The 24,474-nt window shown below is 52.5% G+C and overlaps 1 protein-coding gene across 11 annotated transcripts in view; it reads right to left on the reverse strand.

The window, feature by feature from the left end:
- The window catches only part of FRMD5 (FERM domain containing 5), a 283,709-nt gene that overhangs the window by 2,354 nt on the left and 256,881 nt on the right, over window positions 1-24,474 (reverse strand). For 8 of the 11 annotated variants that reach the window (XM_039491222.1, XM_039491218.1, XM_039491216.1 and 5 more), the window contains 5 exons: window positions 22,778-22,841; window positions 21,742-21,833; window positions 13,681-13,755; window positions 12,709-12,777; window positions 10,204-10,310 (listed from right to left, as the gene is read on the reverse strand). In XM_039491222.1, coding sequence (XP_039347156.1) covers window positions 10,204-10,310; window positions 12,709-12,777; window positions 13,681-13,755; window positions 21,742-21,833; window positions 22,778-22,841 — 407 coding nt within the window. Of the gene's footprint in view, window positions 1-9,148; window positions 9,277-10,203; window positions 10,311-12,708; window positions 12,778-13,680; window positions 13,756-21,741; window positions 21,834-22,777; window positions 22,842-24,474 lie in introns of those variants that run through there. The other 3 variants (XM_039491223.1, XM_039491217.1, XM_039491225.1) reach the window with 2 other exon arrangements.

Consider the following 24,474-nt stretch of genomic DNA (forward strand, 5'->3'; position numbering starts at 1 on the left):
CACGCACGTGGCAGGATGAACTTCCAAAGGAATGTTTTAGATTTTTTGTTTTTAACAGAAAAATTGTCGACACTGGTAATTTTGCCTTTAACTTTGGCCGTGTCAGTATAAATGTCATGAGAACATACTGCACAATGTTTGCAGAAAAGATGAAGCAGCTAATTTCAGCTGGGGCTGAAAGTAATGAGACATGCATTCGGTTTAGTATTTCTGTGCAGTAACTACAATATATGTTCTAAAGCTAGGCAATCAACTTGAGTTAAAGTGCCGCAACTAACCATATTTCTTCACTGTGCCCATACAAGAAGGTGTTACACCCAAAGCCAAAATAATCCTTGCTCATGGAAGCAAGGATCCGTGAAGTGGATTCTCCTTTTTTAACCCTTTGCTCCTGCCTAGGCTCCAACCTTCAAGTGACTCAAACCTGCCGCTGGAGGAGTGCAAGTCCTGGCCTACGTTGTGGCAGAGAGAAGAGCAAGTTGAACTAACAGGGATCTTGTCCAAGTTTAGTTTCTATAATTCATGAAAATCCTTTCAGTTCCCATGAGACTTTGTACTGCCCCACCCTTACTTTCTGCATTGTAGCATGCAACCCATAATAACGGATGGAACCCAGGTTTTGGGGGGAAAAAATCCCTACAGGCCTTCAGTTCTATTCAAACAGGTGTGACCATCTTGGGTCTGCAGGGCTGGGCTGGAAATGGTGCTAGAACAGCCTCTCTTTCAGCACACGAGCTCCCTGGCGCCGATCAGCAGAGTCGCAACAAACGACAGCACAAATGGAGGAAGAACCATTAACTGTTCTCAAAGCCTGACGAACGGCTTTGGTTCCCTTTTGAGGCAAAGGGTTCAGCTGTGTGACTGTGTGCACATGCCCACGCTCGCATACATGGCTACAGCTCTGATACCAACACCGTCAGGCTTGTGTCGGGACATGGAGCACACACAGCGTTTTCAAAAGGGAACCTCGGTGCAGCAGCTTGGCCTGATTAAATCACAGCCACAATCACCCTCCGTGTCATTTCCATCCACCCAAAGACTCGTAACATACTCACTTCACAGCACACCGAGAATACCATCTATCAACGGCTTAAATAAATGCCTCTTACAGTCAGTCCCCGGCATTTAACCATAACGTGCTATGCCACGGGCACTGCGGTAATAGAGTGCATGGCCGGGGCTGATTAAACGCGAGTGACGCGTCCAGCCACTCACCCCATTCCTACAGCCTTTGAATTAAGTGGACTAAAAGGCATTTTTAAACATCTGTGTGAGGTGAAGGAGGCGTTCGAACATGACCACGATTTCTAGGTTTGTTTCACATTTAGCTGCTCGTATTTAGGCTACTGCGTTGTTGACCTTCCTGGGGCTGGTTGTCTGCAACACAGTCACAAACATCCCTAAATGTGTTTCCATTAGTCACACACTTCAAAACTGGGGTCCTAAAGTTAGCTTCCTTGGGCCATATTTAGATACCTGCGCGTCCAAGGGCCACGCACGCAGCCGTGCACAGTGGTTTCAACAGGGCATCAGTGAAACCATTTCAGCTCTAGTAACGTATGCAGCAGTACATCAGAATACAGCCCTTGCAGCAGGCACCGGGAGCCAGCAATGGCACTTACAAACATTAAACAATTAAGCTTCATAACCCCGGACACTCTGGAGGGCTCCTGGCAGGAGTTGCTGACCCACAGTAGCTATCCAATAGCACAGAGCAACACTGCCACAGCTCAGGCCAGGCAGTGACGATTAACAGCAGCAGGAATTTCGGCAGGTGTAATGCAGCTAATGCTCTTGGCATTGGGCCGAGCCAAACACCCCTCTGTGTCTGACAAATGCCCTGGGGGGTCTTTGACGGTCACCACCCAGCACCATTTAGGGGAAGTGCGGGAGGGGCCTGCTCGTGGATGAACTATAAAACCTAACCCTGCCAGTGCACTGGTTTAAGAGGGACGAGTTAAGCCTGGCACCTCCTTCAGCAGCCCCCAGCTGGCCCTAGGAGTGTGTCCTCCAACACTGACAAGGAGCTTAACTAGAAGGGCCTAGCTGAGGCCATCAGCTCATTTCCCAGAGCCTTAGTGTGTGACCAGCCCTCCGCTGGTACTGCCAGCGGGCCAGGCGTCAGCCGGGGCAGCAGCGGGCCCGTTAGCGGGCCCTGCCTGAGTCTGTGGCTGAGGTGTGATGTCAAAGGGGCCTGCTGGGCTTTGCCCCTGGCTGGGAGGTGGTGGGTGTGGGCGGGAGGGGGCTGTTAGAACATGTTTCTGGTAAGATACTGCGGGGGGGGGGGGGATGTCTGTGTCTTGTGCCATAGGAGAGCCCATGCTAGTGGCCCAGACTAAGTGAAATGATGTGAATGGGCTTGAGGCAGGTGTTTGTGCTTTAAAAGCATGTGGTTGCCTTTCCTCTGGTGTGCAACCGATTAAAAAACTCCCCATGCCCGCTATCTGGCCCCAGCCTCGGGCCCTTACCCCGTCCCCATTCCCCCTCGCCCAGAGCTGCGGCCCGCTCCCAGTTTGGGGCCCACTGCATTACAGACAGGGCCACGGCTCAGTGCGTAGGGCAGGGTTTTAGCTGTCCAGCACCTACCCCCTGCTTTAACATGTAGGGGACGGTGCAGTTACTCCTGGCTCACTGGGCCCCATATGTGACTGGCCACCCTACCTCCAGTGCACATAGCCCCAGTGGCTGCCCCTGCTTGCACCTAGAAGACAGATATGCTGGCCACTTCCGGGAGCTGCGTGGAGCAAGGGCAGGTAAGGCGCCTGCCTTAGCCCCGCTGTGCTGCTGACCGGATTTTAGTGGCTGCCAGGGTCCTTTTCCACTGGCCGCTTGGCAACCCTAGTGCCTCAGTTGGGAGCCACAGCCCGGCCGGGGAGGCAGCCTCACGGCCCCAGTTTCCCACCACACACCCAAGCTAAGCCAGGCCCAACCCCAACCTGAGGGATGGCCTAGGGCTGCCCCCATTCAGGCAGTGGAGTGGCAGCACAGGGCCTGCCTGTCACTGGGCCCTTACTGCTGGCAGAGCCCCTGACAAGCCGCACGCCCAAGTGGAGCACCCGGCTTTAGCGCTTTGAACTCTGGGCCCTTCCTGCCCCCTGGACACACACACACTCTGGAGCTGCCCCGTCTGTTCTCCCCCTCCCCCAAACCACCCATAGGAGGGAATCACTGCCATAGGGGGAAAGGCAGCCCTATCAATTGAGGCTGAAAAGGCTTTGTGGGGCAGCTCGGGACCCCGGCCCAGGCAGCGATGGCGACTGAGGAACAAGTGCAGTGGGATACTAGGCTGCTGCCTGCTTAAATTTCAACCCACGGGCTGGCCGTGCAGGTGGGGCAGCGAGGGCGTAAACCCCACTCCCTCCCGCTGCACGACACACGGCCTAGCGCTGCCTGGGCAGCTCGAGCCATTCATATGAGCACCAGCTCGCTGCCTGCAGCGCCAAGCCCCGCATTGAGCTCGCTGGGAGAGTAACTGAGGCGGGGGGTGGGGTGGGGGGGTGCCTACAGCATCCCCATCCAGCGACACGCAGGCAGCACATGCCGTCAGGCTCCCGTAAGTGCGAGCCTGCTGTAGTGCTTAGGGAGAGTATAAAATAGTCCTACCCCCTCTACAGCATTGCGTACGTGCCGTAGGTATGTGTCACCTGCCCAGGCAAAATACTGTGCGACAAGCCTGCCCTTTAAAACACGGCTGAGCGACTGTCCTCGGGCATTAACAGTCAACCGCCTCTCCCCCCCCCTCCCCGCCCAGTCTAGACATTTGGGAAAGACACTTATGTTTCCACCACCAGCCTTAACTCCGCCCCCCCCATCCCCCAGCCTGCTGGAGCCCCTCTCTAGCGCCCGCCTGAAGACAAATCACTCTCTGCTGCGGCTGTGAATTCCAAGAGGGCAGCTGTTAAGCTGTAGCACAACAGCCGCCCTCACGTTGTGCTGCTGCAGCGCGACAGCCCCAGGCCTGTGGCACAGGGAGGAAGAGGGTTCTGTGTGTGAAGACGCTGGTCGCTAAGGGCATGAGCTCAGCACGCTGGTCGTCCACAGATGGTGGGCCGGGATGGACGTGCCGCTGGGAATAGGCTCCATAGCATTGCCTAGAACTCACATGGGGAAATTCCCCGCTGGGCGGACGGGACAGCTTCAGGCTGACGCAGGACCGGCGTGGTGCCTGGGTCTCGTACCAGCCGCTCTGCCTAGGGCTGCATTGCCTCCTCAGCAATAACAGCGAAAAGTGCCCCGTCCCCATCGTGCCCCTTGGCACGTCCCCTGCCCGCGACTGTGGTAAGATGAGAACATGACAATTTCAGGAGAGCTAACACTGCTACCGTTTTCCCCCGGAGCGAGCAATCACCAGCACTCTCACCACCCCTTGGGTCGGGGCTGAACCTGCTTTCAGCCAAGTGTGGAATCTTCCCAATCATTTTTCCAGCTCCTGGATTCCCTTGAGCTTTTCCAGCTCTCATGCTGAACAACTTCCTGAGTACGCAGCCTCCTGAGCCCACTCATTTTAAAACGAATGCCATGATCCAGGAGGCATTTGCCCGCCAGCGCCTGACGACATGCAGGAAGGCTCCGCGCTCAGCACAGCAGAGCAATGGAAGTGTTCTCACCCTGACAGGTATTTTTGCTCTAATGTTTATGCAGGCCAATCCCCAGTCTGCAGCCATGAGCCTTGCTGGCAGAGGCAGCGCATTCGCTAACGACTGTCAGCCGCTGCTGGAGACTTACACAGCCAGCTTTGCGTTTTCTACTGCTGCTGCCCATCACCCTGGTATCTGAGCACCTGCAAGTGTCTGAACGAGCACTCCATATCCATAAACCCCTTCCTAGGCAATCCCCGCACCATCCCTCCTGGCTCTTCTCTCTAAAAGAGACTGAGCTGAGCCACCAGCTCCAACCAGGCCCACTTCTGGGACCGGCTGGAGCCAGACGTGACCCTGTGGTGCAGGCCCCTGCTGTGGAGAGCGCAGTAAAAGCGCGGGAGGGAAGACAGTGTTGATTTGAACCAGGAGCAAGGGTGCCCATTCCTCTCCCCACCCACCCCGGGGCCTGGCTCTGCGGGCGGGGAGCAGCGCGTGGTAACGCCAGCTCTCAGCGCTGGCCGGCCAAGCTGAGCAGAGACGTGGCCGCGTGTTACCTGGTGTGAGCACGTCGTGCTGGTCCCATGGCGCGGCGCGGGCGAAGCCGGGGAGGGCTGGGAGGAGAGGTGAGGCACCGAGCACTTTGCCCGGCAGCCGGGGGGCCAGGCTCAGCACTCGCACCGTCACAGCCCGGGAGCAGTGGTTGATTATCCGCAGATGGACGGTAACGTTCGTCTTAATCTTTATCAGACACTTCGCCATGGTGGCCGCGGACTAGCCCCCTTCCTGCAGCCGCTCTGCTCCCCCACGCCCAGCAGCAGGGCACAGCCCAGCGTGGGAACGGGGCCGCCGCAGGAATGCACAGGGCGAGGGCTGCAGCCACTTCACCCAATGGCAGCAAGGACGTGCGTGACTGGTGAGCTGAGCCTGGAGCCAGCGCTATTCTGGGATGCCATGTTGCTACTGGTGCCGAGCTGAAGTGAGAGTGAGGAAAGGCAGCTGCAGCGTGGAGGCTGGTCAGACTAATGGTGTTAAATGTTAGCGAGTTAATTCCCTGCTTGCTTTGCAGTTCATCCTTCTGTGGCACATCTGACCGTGCTACCGCCCTAAGTCCTGGGCTCCTGGGCTGACCCCCTTCCCCGCCCCTCAGCACAATCTGAGAGTCACCGTATACTGGCCAACCCTTCACCTGCCCTGGGACCGCCCCCACTCTACTCAGCACCCCCTGGAACAGGAGGGGGCAAACTTTTTGGCCTGAGGGCCACATCTGGGTGGGGAAATTGCAAGGGCCATGAATGTAAGGCCAGGGCAGGGGGTTGGGGTGCAGGAGGGGCTCAGGGTGTGGGAAGGGGGGTGTGGTGTGCAGGAGGGGGCTCAGGGCAGGGGGTTGGGGCGCAGTAGGGGTGTGGGATGGGGGGTGTGGGGTGCAGGAGGGGGCTCGGCAGGGTTTGGGGTGCAGGAGGGAGTGCAGGGTGTGGGAAGGGGGTGTGGGGTGCAGGAGGGGGCTCAGGGCAGGGGTTGAGGTGCAGGAGGGGTGTGGCGTGCAGGCAGGGGGATCAGGGCACGAGGTTGGGGGTGCGGGCGGGGGCTCAGGGCAGGGGGTGGGGGGGAGGAGGGGTTCGGGGTGCAGGCAGGGGGCTCAGGGCATGAAGTTGGGGTGCAGGAGGGGTTCAGGGTGCAGGCTCAGGCCCGGTGCTGCTTACCTCGAGTGGCTCCGGGGTGGCAGTGGGGCTAAGGCGGGTTCCTTGCTTACCCTGGCCCCGCGCCGCTCTCGGAAGCAGCCGGCACCACGTCCCTACGGCCCCTGGGGGATGGGGGCAGAGGGCTCCACGCGCTGCCCTCACCTGCAGGTACCTCCTCCCAAGCTCCCATTGGCCGCGGTTCCCCGTTCCCAGCCAATGGGAGCTGCAGGGGGAGGTACCCGCAGGTGAGGGCAGCGTGCGGAGCCCTCTGCCTCCCCTGTGCAAGGGGCCGCAGGGACGTGGTGCCGGCTGCTTCCAGGAGCGGGGCAGGGCCAGGGCAGCCAGGGAGCCTGCCTTAGCCCCGCGGCGCCACAGGGGTGACCCGCATCCAGCCCGTAGGCCGTAGTTTGACCACCCCCTGCCCTAGAACGCGATATGGGCCCAATCCTGCCTCCACTGAGGACAGTGGCTACAAGGGGGCAGGACGGGGCCCTGCAATCGTGCTGCGTCGGAGCTGGAATACTCTGGCTTTTGGGAAACCCCGAGGCACAACAGCCTTTCCCGTAGGAGGCTCTCTGCATTTGTGCCAGTTCTGTGCGCCAGCCTGTTTAACAAGGGCATTGTGCATCTGCAGAGGGGACTAGCTTCCCGATGCACGGCACCGGCACGCAGCTGAGTGCAGGGCTGTGCTGGGCTTGTGTTTCCCATGGAAAGTGTTTTTTTGGGCTAGGCCACAGCGACTGGCAGGAACCCTGCCCAACACACCTGCTATCCCCTGGGATTTACACCACCTGGCTGCTGTCTGGGAAGGAAAGGGGCTGTTTGGCCAGGATGCCAGAGAACAGATCTGTCTGTCACTGGGAAGGGCTGTTTTCAGTCAGCAGGCAGATATTTAAGTGAAGCCGATAGACTTAGCAATGGTGTCGCTTTCAACAGCAGGAATCTTTTCACTGCCCAGAACTCCCACCGAGCATCTGGGCGTTAGTGACAGCGAGTCAACCGTCCCTATGTTCAGTTTGATTTGAAAGCTGCCACTAGCTATTGCAGCCACGAGCTTTGCAGTGATGGGGAGCCCTGCGAGAACCCCCACCTCCCCTCTGCACAGGGTAAGTTATCAAAGGGCTGCCTGGGGGGTATGGGGGGGGTTAGTCACACACCTCTCAGCCCCCTTAGCACAGGTTCCCAGGCTACAAGGCGGTGCATGCGTTGAAAATGCAGGGCTTCTGTTCCAAACCGTCTCCTCCCGCCCCTGCCAACCAACCGCTGGGAGACAGCCGAGCACTGGCGAGCTGCTTGCTAATGAATCGGCTTTATGTACGTGGAAGCATTAAAATAAAACAAATTCCTTGGCTGCTGAGGCTACTGGGGCTAAGGTCTGGTTCTCAAGCCCCAGCCTAAGGTTGGGTGCACAAGGCTCTCGTGGCAGCGGGAGCTCCCAGCAGCATTCGGGCTAGTAAATATGACCTGGCCCAGCCTTTCGCCCAGCCAGGGAGCCACCGCTCTCTGAAATGGGTGGCAGAGAGCAACGGTCTGGGCAGGGTAAGGATGGTGGGCGGGGAAGGGGGCGTTATCACTGCCCAGCCTGCAGCCTACACAGGGATTCTGTCTCTGCAGACAGGCTGTGAAGAAACCCAGGAAATTCCCAGGCCACCAGCTTGTTACACAAGGGCTAAGACTGTAAATAGCTACCAGTCACCTTAAGAGCAAGCTGCACGTCTCTGAACCCACACAAACGTTAGCCTGACAATTCAAAACCATTGTTCTTGTCTGGTTTTTAAACGAATCTCCGAAGGAACCTGGGAAGGAAGGTCCCTAGGCAGCCGAGGAGCCAGGGCCTGATTCTGATCTCACTTCCACTGGCGTAGCTCTACTGTCTTCCTGGGAATGACGCAGGATCTGCCGCCATAGGAGATCAGCATCAGGCCCCCGGCCACACTTTCAGCAGGCCGCCGTACCTGTGTTCAGACGTGAGTGCATAGGAGAATCTCCCTGCCTGGGAGCTGTATGGCATGCACAAATGCAGGTTTTGTGTGTGCAAAACACAATCCCAGATGTTCCGGATACAATTAAAGGAGGGTCAGTGACACTGTGTCACAAAGAGCCTGCTCTGTGCGGGCCGCAGCATCGCCTGTTGGCCAGGTTTAAAATGAAAAAGAAGTTTGTATTTCATGGACTGCAACAGAACTCCCCAAATCACTGGAAGACTTCCCCTCCTCCAGCTCAGAAACAGCCAAACCAAGGTGATTATAAATGTGGGGGAAGGGGAGAAATATTCCCTGGCCAAGTCCTTGTGTGTCTAGTTTCAGCCCTGAGGAAACTTTCCTGGCTGAGTGATGAACCAGGCGCTGAGAAATGGACCTCATGCCGGATTGCTGCTGGACCCTGGATTAAAGCAGGCCCAGCCCGTCTCACCCCCCGCAGCCCCAGGCTCTCCTAAAACCTTCACTTTCCTTGTCAGAGCAGAGCAATCAAGTTCCGTTCGTCACTAGAACAACTAAGGAACAATCAGCAGAGCAGGTTCCATGTGAGACCAGCAGGAGGCCATGGTGGGGCGTCGGGGGCATCCGCTTCCCCTGGCGTTCCACAGCCCCGATGGGCGGTGAGCGAACACCCCTGCCCCATGCAGCCCCCCCCAAAGGGGAGTGAGGAGACGGGACTGTCCAGAGGAGGAAAGGTTCTTTCGCTCTCCCAGCTCCAGCCAGGGTGCAAGTTTGCTGCCAGAACTGAAACAAGTCACTCAAAGTGACGAGAAACGCGATTCACGTCTGTTACACAAGGGCCACCTCTCTGCTGTGGAGAGAGGCCCAGCTAGCTAGTTAACATGGAAACTCAGGTGTGTATTTCATGGTCCGCGTCACACCTTTTATTCCCACTCACCCTGATGCTCACGGCTAGGCAGGTGTAGGCTCAAAGCACGCACTGTAGCCGGGCATCACTGGCACAATCCGGGCAGGGACATCGGGTTTTCCCCACTACCAGGCACCGAGGGAAGCCAACTCCCTGGAAGCTGTCGGGGGCTGCAAATATTTGATCAAATACCAATTCAAATTGCTTGGGCAACGTTCCTCCCCCTCTTCCATTCTCTCTCCTCAAATAATCTAGTGAATGAGTTTTCCTGCAGGAATGGCCACGGACACGGCGATTTTGGAGGAACCTTAGGGAATATGTACCAAAAGCACCTTTTAACTAATACAAGCGAGAAAGCAGTGTGGAAGCCTGAGTCTAAGAAACATCTGCATCCAATCAGGGACCAGGACACAATCATGTGATCTATATGTCTAATCAAAACTAACAAATACATTTTGAATATCAAATATGCACAATAAACTTCTCGTGAACCACCGACAGGCTAAGAATCATTTGCAGAAAGTTTTTGACAGATAATCTGAAATAGCAAATATCTCTGAGAAATTTGAAAGCTGTTCACAGAAAATCACAAAGAGAAGCAGCAGCTAAATCAGATGGCCATATTACTTGCTATGAATTGTTCACTCAACTCTGCCTATAAGAAGCTATAAACTCATTTCTAGGGAGAATTCAGAGTTAATTCTAGATGAGTGGCATTAAAACCCAGGCCTCAGGTACTTCCAGCTAGGTGCACTGCCATAAAATACAGGGGACAACTCGGCTACACATTTCATCTAGGCTCCGCTGTGCAGACTTGCTACAAGCCAACAATCCTGTCAATATACAAGAGCTCTATGATTTCTGGACTCCTAGGTGATTTCTTAATGGAAGTGAGCCACAAATGAGTGTGCAGCCGAATACCTCTGCTCTCAGCCAGGGGATTCTCTGCTCGAACTGGCAATGATTCCATTCGGGGGGGACCAGAACATTAAACTAGCTGAAGCATCATTCCCTGCCCTCTGAGAGGGAGGAGAATGGGACTGGAACACCGCGAATGCATGTAAACCACAGCCAGAGTTATCCGTGCCCCAGCTCACCTTCCATGATGGATATGTGAACAGCTCTCCTTCGAGTCCTGGGGACACTGCTGAGCCTTGGCCCGTGAGTGATGGAAGGGCAGCTGCGGCTAGGAACCAATCCTGCTCTGTAGAGAAAGAAACGAGATGAGCACAACACCGAGGGACTAGCAAAAGGAAAGCAAGCGAGAGGCAGACGAGCCAGGCAGCTGCTTTCTCCTTAGCAAGCCGTGCAGGACTCGGGTGCAGAGCCCTCAGACCAGGCCTGGAGAGCCCAGATGCAGGATGTGTGCACCCGCAGCTTCGTGTTTGGCTTCTTTCCTGACCTCTGCAGGGTCTGGATGCTGGGAGCTGAGAGGGGTGTTTCAAACAAGTAATTATCTCCCCTCCCCCCCCAGCACTGGCGTCCCCCCACCTCATCACACCAGACAGAAAACAACCTCCTTACAAAACTGCAACGGACACGAGTCTCTTCCAGAGATGTGCAAAACTACGTCTTTGCAGCTCACCCCGCAGGCCCAGCAAACCAAGGCACCTTGTTCTGCTCCCCAAGGCACAGAGCAATCCTGGCTCAGGAGGGGCAGGCCTGGGCGCAGCAGACGTCTTCGAACTGCTGCTTGTTCAGCCCCATCAAAAGCACGGGAATGACTGGGAGCAAAAACTCCACTCTGAGCTTCTGGTAACAGAGCAGCCGTGTCTCTGCAGAGATACAGGCAAAGCAATTCTCCCCCACAGCAACCAGCTCTCCTTGGCCGGCAGTGCTGGGGAGGCCTCAGCTGAGGCTCAGTGACGGCTGGTAGGAAAAGAATAACCCACGAAAATATCAGCAGACACGTTTAGCAACAGCTGGATGGACACACAGACATTAAATCAGTGAGTTCGCTTGCCACGATGGCTTTGAGCGGAAATCCTTAGCCCTCCTCAGGCCAAGCTCTCCGTGTGGTGTTAGACCAGACTAAAGCTGAGTCAGGTGGTCTGGGTTCTAGTCTTCTAGGAGCAGCAAAGGCAGATGCTGGGGAAACCTTCTGCCTGGTGCACATAGTGCACAGAGGGCCTGCCTGACAACGGGGCGATTGTGATCCACGGGTGTAAGGCAGCTGAGCAGCAGCTTGCAGGTATCAGATATATTATATTTCGGGCCCTACCAAATTCATGCCCATTTTGGTCAGTTTCACCATCATGGGATTTTTAAAATGGTAAATTTCATGATTTCAGCGATTTAAATCTGAAACATCACAGTGTTGTAACTGTGGGGGTCCGGACCCAGAAGAGGCTGCGGGAGGATCACAGGGTTATTGTAGGGGGGCGCGGCGTTACCAGCCTCACTGCTCTGCTGCTGCTGGCGGGGTGCTGCCGGCAGAGGGTAACAGCACACGAAAGCACCCAGCAGTGGGGAGAAAGGCTCACAATGTTGGGAGCTGTTAGGAAAGGCCTTGAAAATAAGACCGAAACGATCCTAACCCCCATGTAACCCCGCTCTGAACACTGTGTCCAGTTCTGGCTGCCCATTTCCAAAAGGACAGAGTGGAGCTGGAAGAGGTTGAGCAAGGGGACGCAGCAGCTTCCATATGGGAGAGACTATAACGACTCGGGCTGCTCGGCTTGGTAGAAGGACCGCGGGGGGGCTGCCAGGGGGCTGCCAGAGGGCTGGACAGTCATGACTGGGGTGGAGAAAGTGCACAGAGACGTCTTATCTGCCCTTCTCCCACACTACAAAAACTAGGCACCACGTGGTGAAATGAACAGGCAGCAGGTTTACTATAAACAAGAGACAATACTTTCTCCACACAATGGACAATTAACCTGTAGAACTCACTGCCATGGGATGCTGTGATGCCCCAAAGTATAGCTGGGTTCAGAAAAGAACTAGGTAATGTCATGGAGGACAGGTCCATCAATGGCTATTAGCCAGGCTGAGCAGGGATGTGACCCCAAACCTCTGACTGGCAGAACCATCTCTCTCCAAAATTGCCCTGTTCTGTACAGTGCCCCTGAAGCTTTGGCACCGGCCACTGTCGGAAGACAAGCTACGGGGCTAGATGGACCATTAGTCTCACCCATTATGGCTGTTCTTATGTCCTTAATGGCAAAACTTACATTGACTTCAATGGGGCCAGGATTTCCCCCACTGTCTAGTCACACCAGCAAAGCTCATTAGCAATGTATTTAAACAAGCCGCTGGGATCTGAAACCCCACACTCAGCCGAAGAATCCAACCCCAATGCTAGCGCTGCCCAAGTACCAGACTGCAAGAAGTGCTCAGTGTGACCGTAAGATGAAACAGAAGTGAACCAGTTTCCTTTCCAGCTAACAATGCCCTTTTACTACCAACCTCTGCTCAGGAATGGCACCCCAGTGATATGCACCCTACTCGTGCAGGAAGCAGCTTGAAAGAGCACTTGCCATGCTCTGGCTGACTACAGGATATTCCCAACACTTCAGGCGGGACTGAAATCGAGGTGAGATGTTGTAGATCAATGCACCTCGTGTCCACGACTGTGCTATGAAGTTGCTGATGGTACTTACCTGTGAATTTCTGGGGGCTCCCTCTTGATCTTGGCACTAGATTCCATCACTTCTTTTGCAACTCGGCCACTGCAAGTGGTTCAAGAGCAGAAACAGGGCAAGAACTGAAAAAGCATTCTGGCTACTGCCGAGATTCTTCTACTGCTGTGATAAACAGTCACCCCTTTGCCCCCGCCCTCCATAACAGTACATCCTTCAACAGAACTCCATACCTACCCCAGTCTCACACACAGGAACCGAGCTGTGGGCAAACAGCCTCCGAACGAGAGGGAGAGACAGACATTTGCTAAAAATGAACAGGGTTGGGGTTCCAGAAGGGCAGCGACCCTTTCGGTCACGCCCTGTTCGGTCGGTCAGGTCCGCCTCCTGGAATGCCACGGCCCACGTGAGTGGGATTTCATTCTCCTCTGATGTGTAGGGTTCTGAACATCAAACCACAGGGGCCACTCCACACTGGCGCACGTGTGCGTGAGAACAGAATTTGGCCCAATGGCTCCACGATATTTGGAGCCTCTTTACAAATCTCTAAGGCTTGGCTGCATCCCACACTTTGATCGCTCATTACAGCCTGCTAAAATTCAGCATCTCAACTTCTGCTTCAGATGCAGGAAGAAACATCATCTTTTAGTAACTGGGATGTTTCAACACATTGTTGTATTTTTAAAAATCAGCTGCAATTTTTTCTCTCTCTCTTTTTTTTTGGTCTGTTGAGGTAAGAGGGGTGTAAGGGATAAAATCAGGAATAACATGTAGCAAAATAAAACAAAATCCAAGGAAATATGAAAGGATGGTTAGGTTACTTGGCTACCTGGAAAAGCTTTGATACAAAAGTCCCCTGCGACAAAGAAGTCTCTTTTCAGAAAGACATTCAGAAAAGTCTTGTATTTAAGCAGTCAAGAAGCTGCTACATCCACCAACCAGAGGAGCGTCTGAAAATATATCTAGTAATTGCTACTTACTGTCATTATTTACCTGTATCGGAACCGGCTTCCTTTAAAGAACAAGTTGCTGCTGGATACTGTGCGGACCTGGCTCGACTTCTCCAACCTGAAACGACACCAAGAACATGGAGAACCCTCCACAAATGGAGGTCAATGCCTATGGATGTGACACAGCTCGCTGGCCACGTTTTATCAAGAGCAGCAGCCCTGGCCTTTGGGTTGCAGCTGATTCTATTAAACGATAGACCAGTGCCCATGACAGACAGCGCCTTCCCTGCCGCGGCCCCTACCACGCATTCTCAGCTTCCAAACTCAGGTGCCAGCAGAGAGCAGGACCCTGAAAAACTCTCCAAAATCCACACAAGCACTCAGTGAGGGCGTTAGGATCTGGACAACACCAACTGCCATCAAACAGGGAGTGGTTCTGAGCACCCCCAGCCCCCAGGGAATCAGGCCCTTCAATAGACAGTAACACCGTGTTACTTGCAAACGCAGCTGAAATGTGCCAGTCTGCTCTGCTTGTTCAGAGCCAGCTCCCTCCCCGCATCCCTGGCGTGCTGGAGCATGGAGCTGACGGCAAACTGTTAGGTCACTTGTGACACAGGGCTCAGCCCTGAGCTCGAGGGAAACAGCCAGCCCACCTCATTAACACAGCCCTGAATGGTAACCGTGTAACCCATGGCCCAGAGACACTGCCACTCAGGGTGGGCACCGATGCCTTCGGGGTCACTGCAGCCCCACAGCACTGTACGTGCCACACCGGCACGGTGTAACCGGACTGTCCTCACACCACAGCGACACAGACCCTGCCGCAGACGTTCACTAGACCAGCGCACAAAGGAGGCAACTTCTCAGGGGCGTAGGGACGACACAGGCACAGCTGGACTGTGCAAGCTGTTACCAATAGGGGTCGAACCTGCGCTGCTGACAGGGAGTTCTGCTTGCCCAAGCGCATTACAGCCACACCTGTCGGAAAAGGGCAGCTCAAACACGTCGTCAGCCTGCTCCCTGGCTGCCTGCAGTGGCCGTGTTCTGGTCAGAGCTGGCCTGGGAGAACCCCCCTCACACGGGGGAGCTGTACAACCGCCTCCTCCCACACCTGGCACAGGGGGAGGGCGTGGGAACGTCCCCAGAAAGGGAGGGGTGGAGTGGCGCTCCACTACACCTATCCTCCAGGGGCACAAACCGGAGCAGGTCCCCACCCGAGAGCCCGCTCCCTGCAGCCCTCGCCTCTCAGTTCTGCTCAGGCACGGGGAGAATCCGGCTCCCTATCCTCCCCCCCCCCCGAGCAAACTTACTTTGGGCGCAATCCGCTTCCCAGCACCTAGCCCAAGTTACTGCGATGAGCTCTCCAGGGACGGGGGATCCCTGCATCAGGGCGTGCACACTGCTCCCATGGTCTCTCCGCACAGCAGCAATGGCAGATGCACTCATGCAGTGCTGGGTGCACCCTCCAGGCCTCGCTCATCTGAATTCTGAGCCCAACCCCCACTGCAGGCAATGCTCACGGAGCCCGCATGGAACTGCACCACTCTTCCAACCCATTCGGGGAGCCACATGGTCCTGCCACATCTGGGTCAGTCAGAGGAGCTGGCGGGGGGATTCACTATGAACAGGAATGGGCACCACACCGGCTCTTCAATCTACTTCCCATGGCACGAGAGGCCACCCACACAGCCACCACGGCGCGGGAAAGCCGCACAGCTGGAGGGCTTTGCTCTTCTGGTCCATGAAGACTATTGCATATTGGGGGGGGGGGGGGGAATGGCGACCTTTTGCAGGTTTTTGCCCCAAAGCAGAACTGCTCTAGAGTGAAAAACTGCAAAATCAACACCAGCATCCTGATTTCAGGACATTTCCTGAAAACAGGCAATATGAATGGAGGAGAAATCAACACCCCCCTCCTGGATCACGTATGAACACGCAGGAAGTGCCGTCCACGAAGAAAACAGCTAGTCTACAAAATGGCCTGTACAGCAAATAACCCTTTCATTGTGCCGCTGGCGCCTGAGGAGCTGGACAAAGAAATGCCAGCACTAGCCTGCCTGGGAGTTTAGTTTGTTAGTGATGTTTCTATGGCTTCTGTATGTAACTGTCTAGTGAGCCCTGGAACACGCTGAAGGGTTGCTGCCAGCTTATCTTATACCCCCCGCTTGTCAGGGTGGGGTGGCTTGTGGGACATCCCCATACAATGACTCCAACTTGAAATGATTTAACTATCACTATCTGTGACCTCGATTAACCCCAAACCATCACAGGCAAGGAACTGCCCAGAACAATGGGCCGATATGCTGAGATACCAGGAGATGCTGAGCACGTGCTGAGACCCTGCAGCTCCCACCACCTCAGAGAGCATTTGCAGCTGCTCGGCTCCTCCCAGGACTGGGCCCAAGTCTGCTCGCAGGACAGCCCTGCTATTAATGGAGTTTCGCTGTCGCTGTGATGTCTACAGGAGGGTCCACTGCTGTAGCACAAAGCTGGGTACACGTTTTCAGGCAACATTACTGAAGTGTTTTCAGGATGTTCTCGTGATGGAGCTTACTGGAAACGCAGCACAGCACAGTGACACTGGTGTGGTCGCAGGGCAACGAATGCCTTTCCCCGAACCGCTGGCCTCACCACTTCTACAGCGTGCAAGGAAGGGACCGCAGCCTGTGTGGGCTCCCTGACACACAGCACACCTGGGCAGGCCTGCCCCTCCGCCTTTCGCTACCCCTTCCCCGGGGGAACAAATAGCTGCTTTTACTCTACTGATAACTGGTTTGATTGAACCTTTGTAGTCAAAACTTTTTTCCACTGAAGGAGGTGGGTTCTTCCACCTTTTTACTGACAGAAGCAGAAGATTACATTTTTCAGGCTTTGTCCATCACAGATGGAAAACGTTCTATTTCAATTACTGAACAAACATTGAATTTTGACAAAAGAACCAAAACTGCGTGAAAAAATTCATGGACATAAAATTTTTCTTCCTTTTCTTCCAAACAATTTTCACAGAATGTTCAAAATCCATTTTTGTACCAGCTCCAGTTACAATCAGGAACAGCCCTGACCTGGAAACTTAAATCCAACCCTCCGTCCTCACCAAATGTCAGGAATTTGAGTTCCCAGGTTCCATCCCATCCCTACAGGTTCTGGTGCAGATCCAAAGGTGGGAGGCATCTGATTCAGGCTGGAGATAACATGTGGCCAGCCCAAGATGGCAGAAATCTCATAAGAACAGATGATCTCACGACAGCCGCACCATTCAAGGTGGCTTTTAAGAATGTCATCACTCTGTTGGTTGCCCTCAAACCCAGCGTCTGACCCCCATCCTGCAAACACCGAGCACACTGCTGCACCTGCCAGCTCTGAACAATCCCATTAACCCCCAGAGCCACTCCTACAATCAATGTATGTTAACGGGATTGCTTGTGACAGTACGCAACATGCTTGGCAGAAAGAATGGGCAGGATCAGGCCCCACATCTAAGGTGGATGAGGATACTGCCTCTTGCCCCCAATCCTCTTACAAGAAAACGGTAACTGGAGATGGGGCGAGGAGCTGTCGCTCGGCAGGGAGTCTGCACATCCCCGAGCTAGCACTATGTGATGAGCTCCAGAAACAGCTCCAGCTATTTGTGGCTTATCCTCCTGGCAACAGCAGCTCACGAGGGAGCGGGTGGAGGCGAAGAGCCAGTGCTCTCTGGCAGCCACGTTCCTTTCATTCTCCCATTCTCCAATGGATCTCACAGCTCTGACCAGATGTAACTTTTAGCAGCAGCAGCAGCGGACAGGAGTCGGACACTGACTGAGAATGGTAAGGAGACAGCTGAGCTACAGAACACAGTGAGCTCAGATAAGTGGCTTACACAGGACGGTAGCACAGAACGGGAAGGACGGCTAAGAGCTGGAGTTCTAATTATACCTATTCACACCCTCACATCATTAATACTGTACCTCCCTCGGCGACCTGACACATTTCCTCAACGTTACCCAAGCACCCGAAAAGGCCTATTACAATGAGCTGCTCTTTAACCCTTTAAGGTGCAGCCCTTTGAAAGAGAACCTGAGCTCAGACAGCATCGCCAGCGCAATGGGTGCCCGGAGGAGGGAGACGTGGCGGGTCTTTTTTAGGTGGCGATGTAGGAATATTTAAGGTGAGAAGTTATAACTAGAGAAATACTGGTGGAGGCTTGAGTACCCCCGGCTGGCCACTGGCGGCATTCTGCCACGCTGCACAGCCACAGATACGGCAGGACACAATGAACACAGGCACCACACGTCATCAGCAGGGCAAGCCAAGAACACTGCATCCCACGAGACAAGTAACAAGATTCGGTGCTTGGTTTCTGCGTGGACTGAAACTATCCAGCATATTAAGATACTCACCAGACCCTCGGATTGGGAGGATGCTGAGCACACAGATCATGCACTACCTGAGGCAGCTTGGCACCTTTCTGGATGAAATACATCAAAAGCCCTGAGGGATGACACCACTTGCTCCTCAGTCAGCCCAGGAGAATCCAGCATTACCCCCACTGAGCAGTAAATACACACTGCAGCGTGAATGAGACCCCGGTCCGTTTGAATGGACGCGTAATCCACCTGTTATTCACCACCATTATTAGTCATAACAAAAAGCTGTAAAGCAATATAGCAATTTCATTTCATGTTCATGTAATGAGACATGAGACCTGCTGATTGCAGCGGCTGATTGCAGTATTCCCAAAGTGAATACATTACACTTTATCTTACGTCTCACTGATTAAAATAAAACTCATTACAAAGTACAAAGCAGTCTATTTTTAAGTAAAACAGAAAGCCGTGTGGTGAAACCAAAATGTTCTATCTGATGTCTTACTGATTTATAGATAAGTGACTTCTTTTATACCCTGACTCTTTCAAGATCAAACTAATTAATCAAAAGAAGAAAGGAACAGAAAACTGACCTATTTTCCCAAACAAGCATCCCAGGAGTTCCGGTTTTGTAAAGGTGCAACAATTTCTACCCTAAAGGCGTCCCCACTTTTCAGCCCCTGACGGGTGCTCTCCCTCTCCCCTTTGGAAACAAGGAATGTCTGTCTGGGAGGCTCTGAATTTGGCGACAAAGCACTGTACATTTATGTCACAGGACTGTCATTCTTCAGTTGTATACTGAATGGTTTTGATTTCACCCAAGAAAGCTGACACAGTACGATCCCTGGTTCTTCCAACAGCTGCCCTGTCCTCGCCAATGCAATTTCAGAAACTCTCTTTGGGACAAAACTAATGACAAACGCTTGAGTCCTGAGATAATCACGTACAAAAGAGCAATGTGAGACGGACTATCCCAGTGCTCTGCAGTCTGCTCTGAGGAGTTCACTTTACAAACTCCACGTCAGGTCATTGGGTGGGAACTCAGTGGTGCACCGGGCTCATGCTGCCCCTTTGCCTGGGGCTTGTTCCATCAGTGGAAGCTGCCTGCATTCATTCAAGGGCAGAGCTGGGCCTGCATCATTTCACAGCCAAGGACCCGAGACTACAGGTTTTACTGAGAACGCGCATTAAACCCCCACCCGAGACTAGGTCTATAAATTAAAGGCTGTTCTATCTGGCTGGGGACTGATGCGGCTCCTCACCGTAACAGCTGAGTGCCTCGCAGTCTGTAGCGGGTTTTATCCTCACCAGTCCCTGTCGCTCCCTATAGTACAGTGGATCCCGAACTTTAACAACCTGTGAACCCCTTTCACTAAAATGTCAAGTCTCGCAAACCCCCTCCTAAAAACGAATATTTCCAGGGATTTTCTCCTTTACCCGAGTATAAATGATAAAAGCAGTGATCTCGGAAATATAACCTTTGTTTTTATGACATGCTTATTACACACTATTTAGTATTAATTATTTATCATTACAGTCTTTTTATTACGTTGTTAAAACGGCAACACTCTTCCAAGATGTCACTTTCGTAGCTTGTATCACTTTGAACAAGCCTGTTATAAGACAAGGCTCCTAGGTTTCATCAAGGGGTATCAGATGTGAAACAGCAGGAAGGTATTTAAGAAGCCAACTCAAAAAGTTCCTCCTACACAAGCATTCAGGTCTTGAGCAGTCCAGGCAAACAATGCACGTTACAACAAAGCTTAAACTTGTTCTTCATAATAATTTAAAAAACAAGACTAGCTGCCTATTTAATTTTAAAAACAGCAAAAAATATCCACCTCCCTTTCCATGTCTTACAAGGAGTCCTGAAGTTTAAATCTCCTCAGTGTGATAGAGATGCTCGCTTTGATCTGCTTAGCTCTTGGAAGTTCAGGGGCTCTGTGCTGCTGACCCTGAGCTGCCCGGGGAATTTTTTCCTGGAACCCCCTGTAACATTTCATGAACCCCAGTTTGGGAACCACTGCTATAGTACAGATGGGAACGGAGGCACAGAAAGATTAAGTGACTTGCCCATGGTCAGACAGGAAGTCTGTGGCAGAGATAGGAACTGACCCTGGGTTTCTGGAGTCCCAGGCTAGTACCCCGCCCCCTACATCATCCTTCCTTCTCTACTCAGAAGGGAGAAGGGCCTGAAGTGTCCCATCATGGTCAGGAACACGTTTCTTTCAGTTCGTCCCTCTGAGCTGCATTTGCATTAGATGCCTCAAACTTTCTGATACATAAAATCAATACAAAAAAGAGAGATGCCACAGGCCCAATTCTCTGGCCTTCCTCTGCCTTTCATGGTGCTGGGCTTAAAGCAGCCGGCGGGCAGGAAATGAGAACAGGGCGGGGGCGGGGATCCAGGGTGTGTGGATCTGGAGATCCCAGCCAGTGGAGCGGGGAAAGGGAGCTGTTAACCCCCAAGGGAAGCTGTTTCACTTTGTGCCAGGGGCCGGGTCACCCTCCAGCACCCCTATGGTCAGTGTCTTGGAGTCACTGAAGCCCCAGCCCCTGTCTCCAGGTGTGCGGGCACAGCTCTGGCACCACTGAGGATCTGTCCCGTTTAGCAAGGACGTGCCTGATCTCTCTGCACTGGGGAGGTTTAGCGCTGTATTTGCTGTAGCCGAGCACTCAAAGGCAGGCTCTATCAGCCCGTGGGTCGCAACCCCAAACTGGGTTGCCAGAATGTGTCAAGGGGTCCCCGGGAGGCTGGGAAGTTGGGTCCTGCCCCCAGAGGGGTGGGAGGACATGGGCTGGGGGGTTGCAGCGCCTGCTCTACACTGGCTCCTGTAGCTCCGGTCCCGGGGGGCAGGCTGGGCTCAGCTGCCTGCTCCGGGGGTCACGGTGCTGCTCAGGTTTGACCCAGCCATCCCTTGGTTGTGATGATGGGGATGGGGGCAGCCAGGCCAGACTTGGTCTCTATCCGCTGTTTAGCGTTAAAGTTTTAATCTCCAAACAATTAAAGTTTTAATTTCCTGACTGAACTTTTATGGCTAAGCAATGAGCAGTGGAAGTTTTAAATGCTGGGCACTTGGCTGCATTCCCGAACCAGGAAGGGGGCAGGGAAGCTCCCAGTCTGATGCGTAGGCACCTTGGCTGATGGCAGACCTGCTAATCAGTATTTTTTTTTAATTAGATGCTCTGGTGCCCTGTGACACAGGAGGCAACCCTGGTTGTCCACCTCTAGGGCCACGTTTCTTGCTCCATTACAGTCTATTTCCATGACAGCAACATGGTATTCGTATACATCATCTGTTGTCCTCCTCTTGCCTGTCTTCCACCAGGTGTAAAGCCTGTCCAAGAATACAGGTTTTCTCCTGGGGCAGCCTAAGCTACCAGTGTGTCCCTCGGGTGGCGGATGAGAGAACCCCAAACACAGCATGGGCTGTTCCAATTGTATTGAACAAGGAGCCATGGAGCTATGGTTGTGTGTCAGGCTAACCACCCATCCAGATTAAAAAAACCTCACAGCTATGGAAACCCCCTGAGATCTGCTAAGATCCAGCAGAGCAGGGCTCCTTTCCTCCAGAGGGAGGTGAGACCTGGGTGGAGGCATGGAAGGAGCTGGTTTGGATTTGAATCGGATTCTGTACTGCCTTGATGCTATAATCGCATGTTCATACAAGGTCCGTTGCTATGTGGGATTGTACCTGCCCACAGAAAACGTACAGTGTGAAAAATTAAAAAAAAACCCTAATAATCTTTGTACTTACTTGTAAAAAGCTTGGTTCTCTATCCCACATTTCCAGAGGTGCTTGCACGCTTCTGGTGTTGGAGCAAAATAAGTAAGAGCAATTTTCTTTTCCTACAAAAAATTCCACATGGAAACAACTGAGTGTGGTTAGCAGGTGGTATGTTTACAATCTGCAGGGCAGCTGAAATGAAAACAGCTCATTTATTACACCACAGAACATGGAAGAATGTATCTGACTGACTGACCCGACTGGAAATATGTCTGATTTCTACTGGTAAAGACCCAATTAACTGATGCTTGGTTCATCCATATTCCTGTGTATCCAAAAATATATATTTAAAAAAGGCACAGGGATTAGCTAACTATCTCCCATGTGCTGTACTGTACGTAATCCATTTCAGAATGGAAATATGCACACCCATTTAGCTAACCAGGTCTGACTGGGATGGGCAGGGATAACGCAGCCCTGAGAAATAACGCCCTGAAATGCAGTGGGAAGCCCCCTGTCCTGAGCAGATGACATGGATATTGAACTGGATGCCACGCTACGAGATACCTGGATGGTCTGACCCTTGTAGAGCTGCCCTGCCAGTAAAGTATTGGCACTTGCCTGCATTGGTTCGGAACCCAGACTACGTACACCTGAGTGTCAAAGCGCTATCATTGGTCCCAAAGGCCATTGCCAGAGCTGGGTGTCTTTTTTAAATACAGGTCATTTTTATTTTGTAAGTAAGGGCTGGATCTTGCTCTCCTTGGAGCCAACAGAGATCAGACCCTAACTGTGTGATTACAGAAGGCGGCTGCAAAGCAGAAATAAAATAGTTATTACTTAGTCCTGCCTTGAGTGCAGGGGACGGGACTAGATGACCTCGCGAGGTCCCTTCCAGTCCTACACTTCTCTGATTCCACGATTAAATGCAGCTTCTTAGTTCAGGAACAGACTTCTGGAGCTGTGCTTATTTTTTCTACCAGACACAATAGCAAATGTTTAATATTTGAGGCAGAAATAAAGACTGTACCTAGTGAGCACTGAAATGATGAGAAAATCCACTCACCTCTTTCTGACTTACATATAAACAGAATGTCTTTCCTTCGAATTTCATTTTGGCTACCTCGTTCCTAAAATTACAAAACCACGTATGTAACAGACATGTTGCTCATCACCCATCTCACTCTCAGTAATGCAGAACCCACACACAGTGGAATTGGAGCTGGTAATATGCACAAATTAAGCCAAATTGTTTGTATAAAACGCAAAGTTAATCAATAGACTATTTTCAGAACAGTAGTTGGAACGGTGTCAAAGCCATATTTTACAGTTTGTCTGAAGTGTAACATAGTGATAAGAGGACTCCTGGCTCATAGACAGTGGCTGGAAAGGGGAACGTCTCGGGATGGAATGTGATTCGCAGGGGAATGTCCAGGAGTCGTCTGAGAACTTTGCTTATATATGTGCATTATCTGGATGAAAATATCAAATATAAGATACCACACTGAGCTGATGAGGCCAAAATTTGAGATACAGCGAAGAATGAGGAACAATGCAACCAGATTCAGAGGGTTTGGGGGGGTCTTTCAGGTGACTGGGCCAATACATGGACAATGCAGTTTAATGTAGACAAATGTAAAAAATAATAAGTCTGGGGCAACAAACCAAATATAGAGAGTACATATTACATGGAACAGTCATGCAGCGTACTGACCAGGAAAGGGGTTTAGGGGTTATTGTAGAAAAATCCTTGAAGCCATCAGCCCAGTGTGTGGCTGCAGTAAAAAAGGCAAACAGGATACTGGGATGCATCAACAGTGGGATAGAATACAAAGCAAGAGAAGTGATACTGTAAGTGTACATTGCATGGGTTAGATCTTAGCTAGAACACTGCCATGGGTTTAGTCACCCTTTCAAAGGAAAATACCATTGCCCTGCAGAGGGCAGAGTTCAGAGCGCCTAGAGTTAACGTACTGGCAGCATTTAAGAGGACTCCCTCTGTGTAACAGACACGTTGTGTATCTGTGAGGCAGGTGGGGTTTGCATTTACACGGCATTTTCATTTCTGTTTATGGCATTTTCCAGACTACTTACCAATTAATGCTTAAGAGCATGAATATTCTATGTTTGTGAGACACTTCCGATGGCTCATGCAACAGGCCAATCAGGCAAAATGTACCCTTTGCACCAGCAAACCCACTTATGTGCACAACCCAGGTAACTGCATGCCTAGCCATGCATTCACAAACGTCGTTACCAGGATTTGTGTGTGCAGTCGTCTGACTGCACATGCTAACATAAGGCTTTGCAAATACAGAAAATACACATGCAATTTGTGGGAGTCATCAATCGCTGGAATCTTTAAACACCCACATGTGCACACTGCATGAACCCAATCCTGCACCCACAGTGCCCATTGAAATCAATGGAAATGCTCCATGTGCAGGAAAGGCAGGATAAGCCCTATAGATCTCTGGAGTATTTAAAGGGTTAAGCCGGCAAGAAGCCCCATTTTTGAGACCAGCCACAGTGTAAGCTCGCTGGGCAGCTCTGCAGAAAGATCTCAACCAAATATGATGATCCCAGATTTTAAGAAAAGTTCTCATAAAGGAAAGGCTAAAAAGACTGGGCCTATTTTTGTTAACGAACAGACACGTCAGAGTGTCCTGAAGTGCCCCAGCTCTCTCTAGTGGGTTGGGAACCACATTTGATTAACCAGTGTAACCCAAACAATGTTAAACCAGTGCAAGCCAGTTCCTTCTA

Source organism: Mauremys reevesii, linkage group 10 (genome assembly GCF_016161935.1).
Source record: "Mauremys reevesii isolate NIE-2019 linkage group 10, ASM1616193v1, whole genome shotgun sequence".
NCBI lineage: Eukaryota > Metazoa > Chordata > Testudines > Geoemydidae > Mauremys > Mauremys reevesii.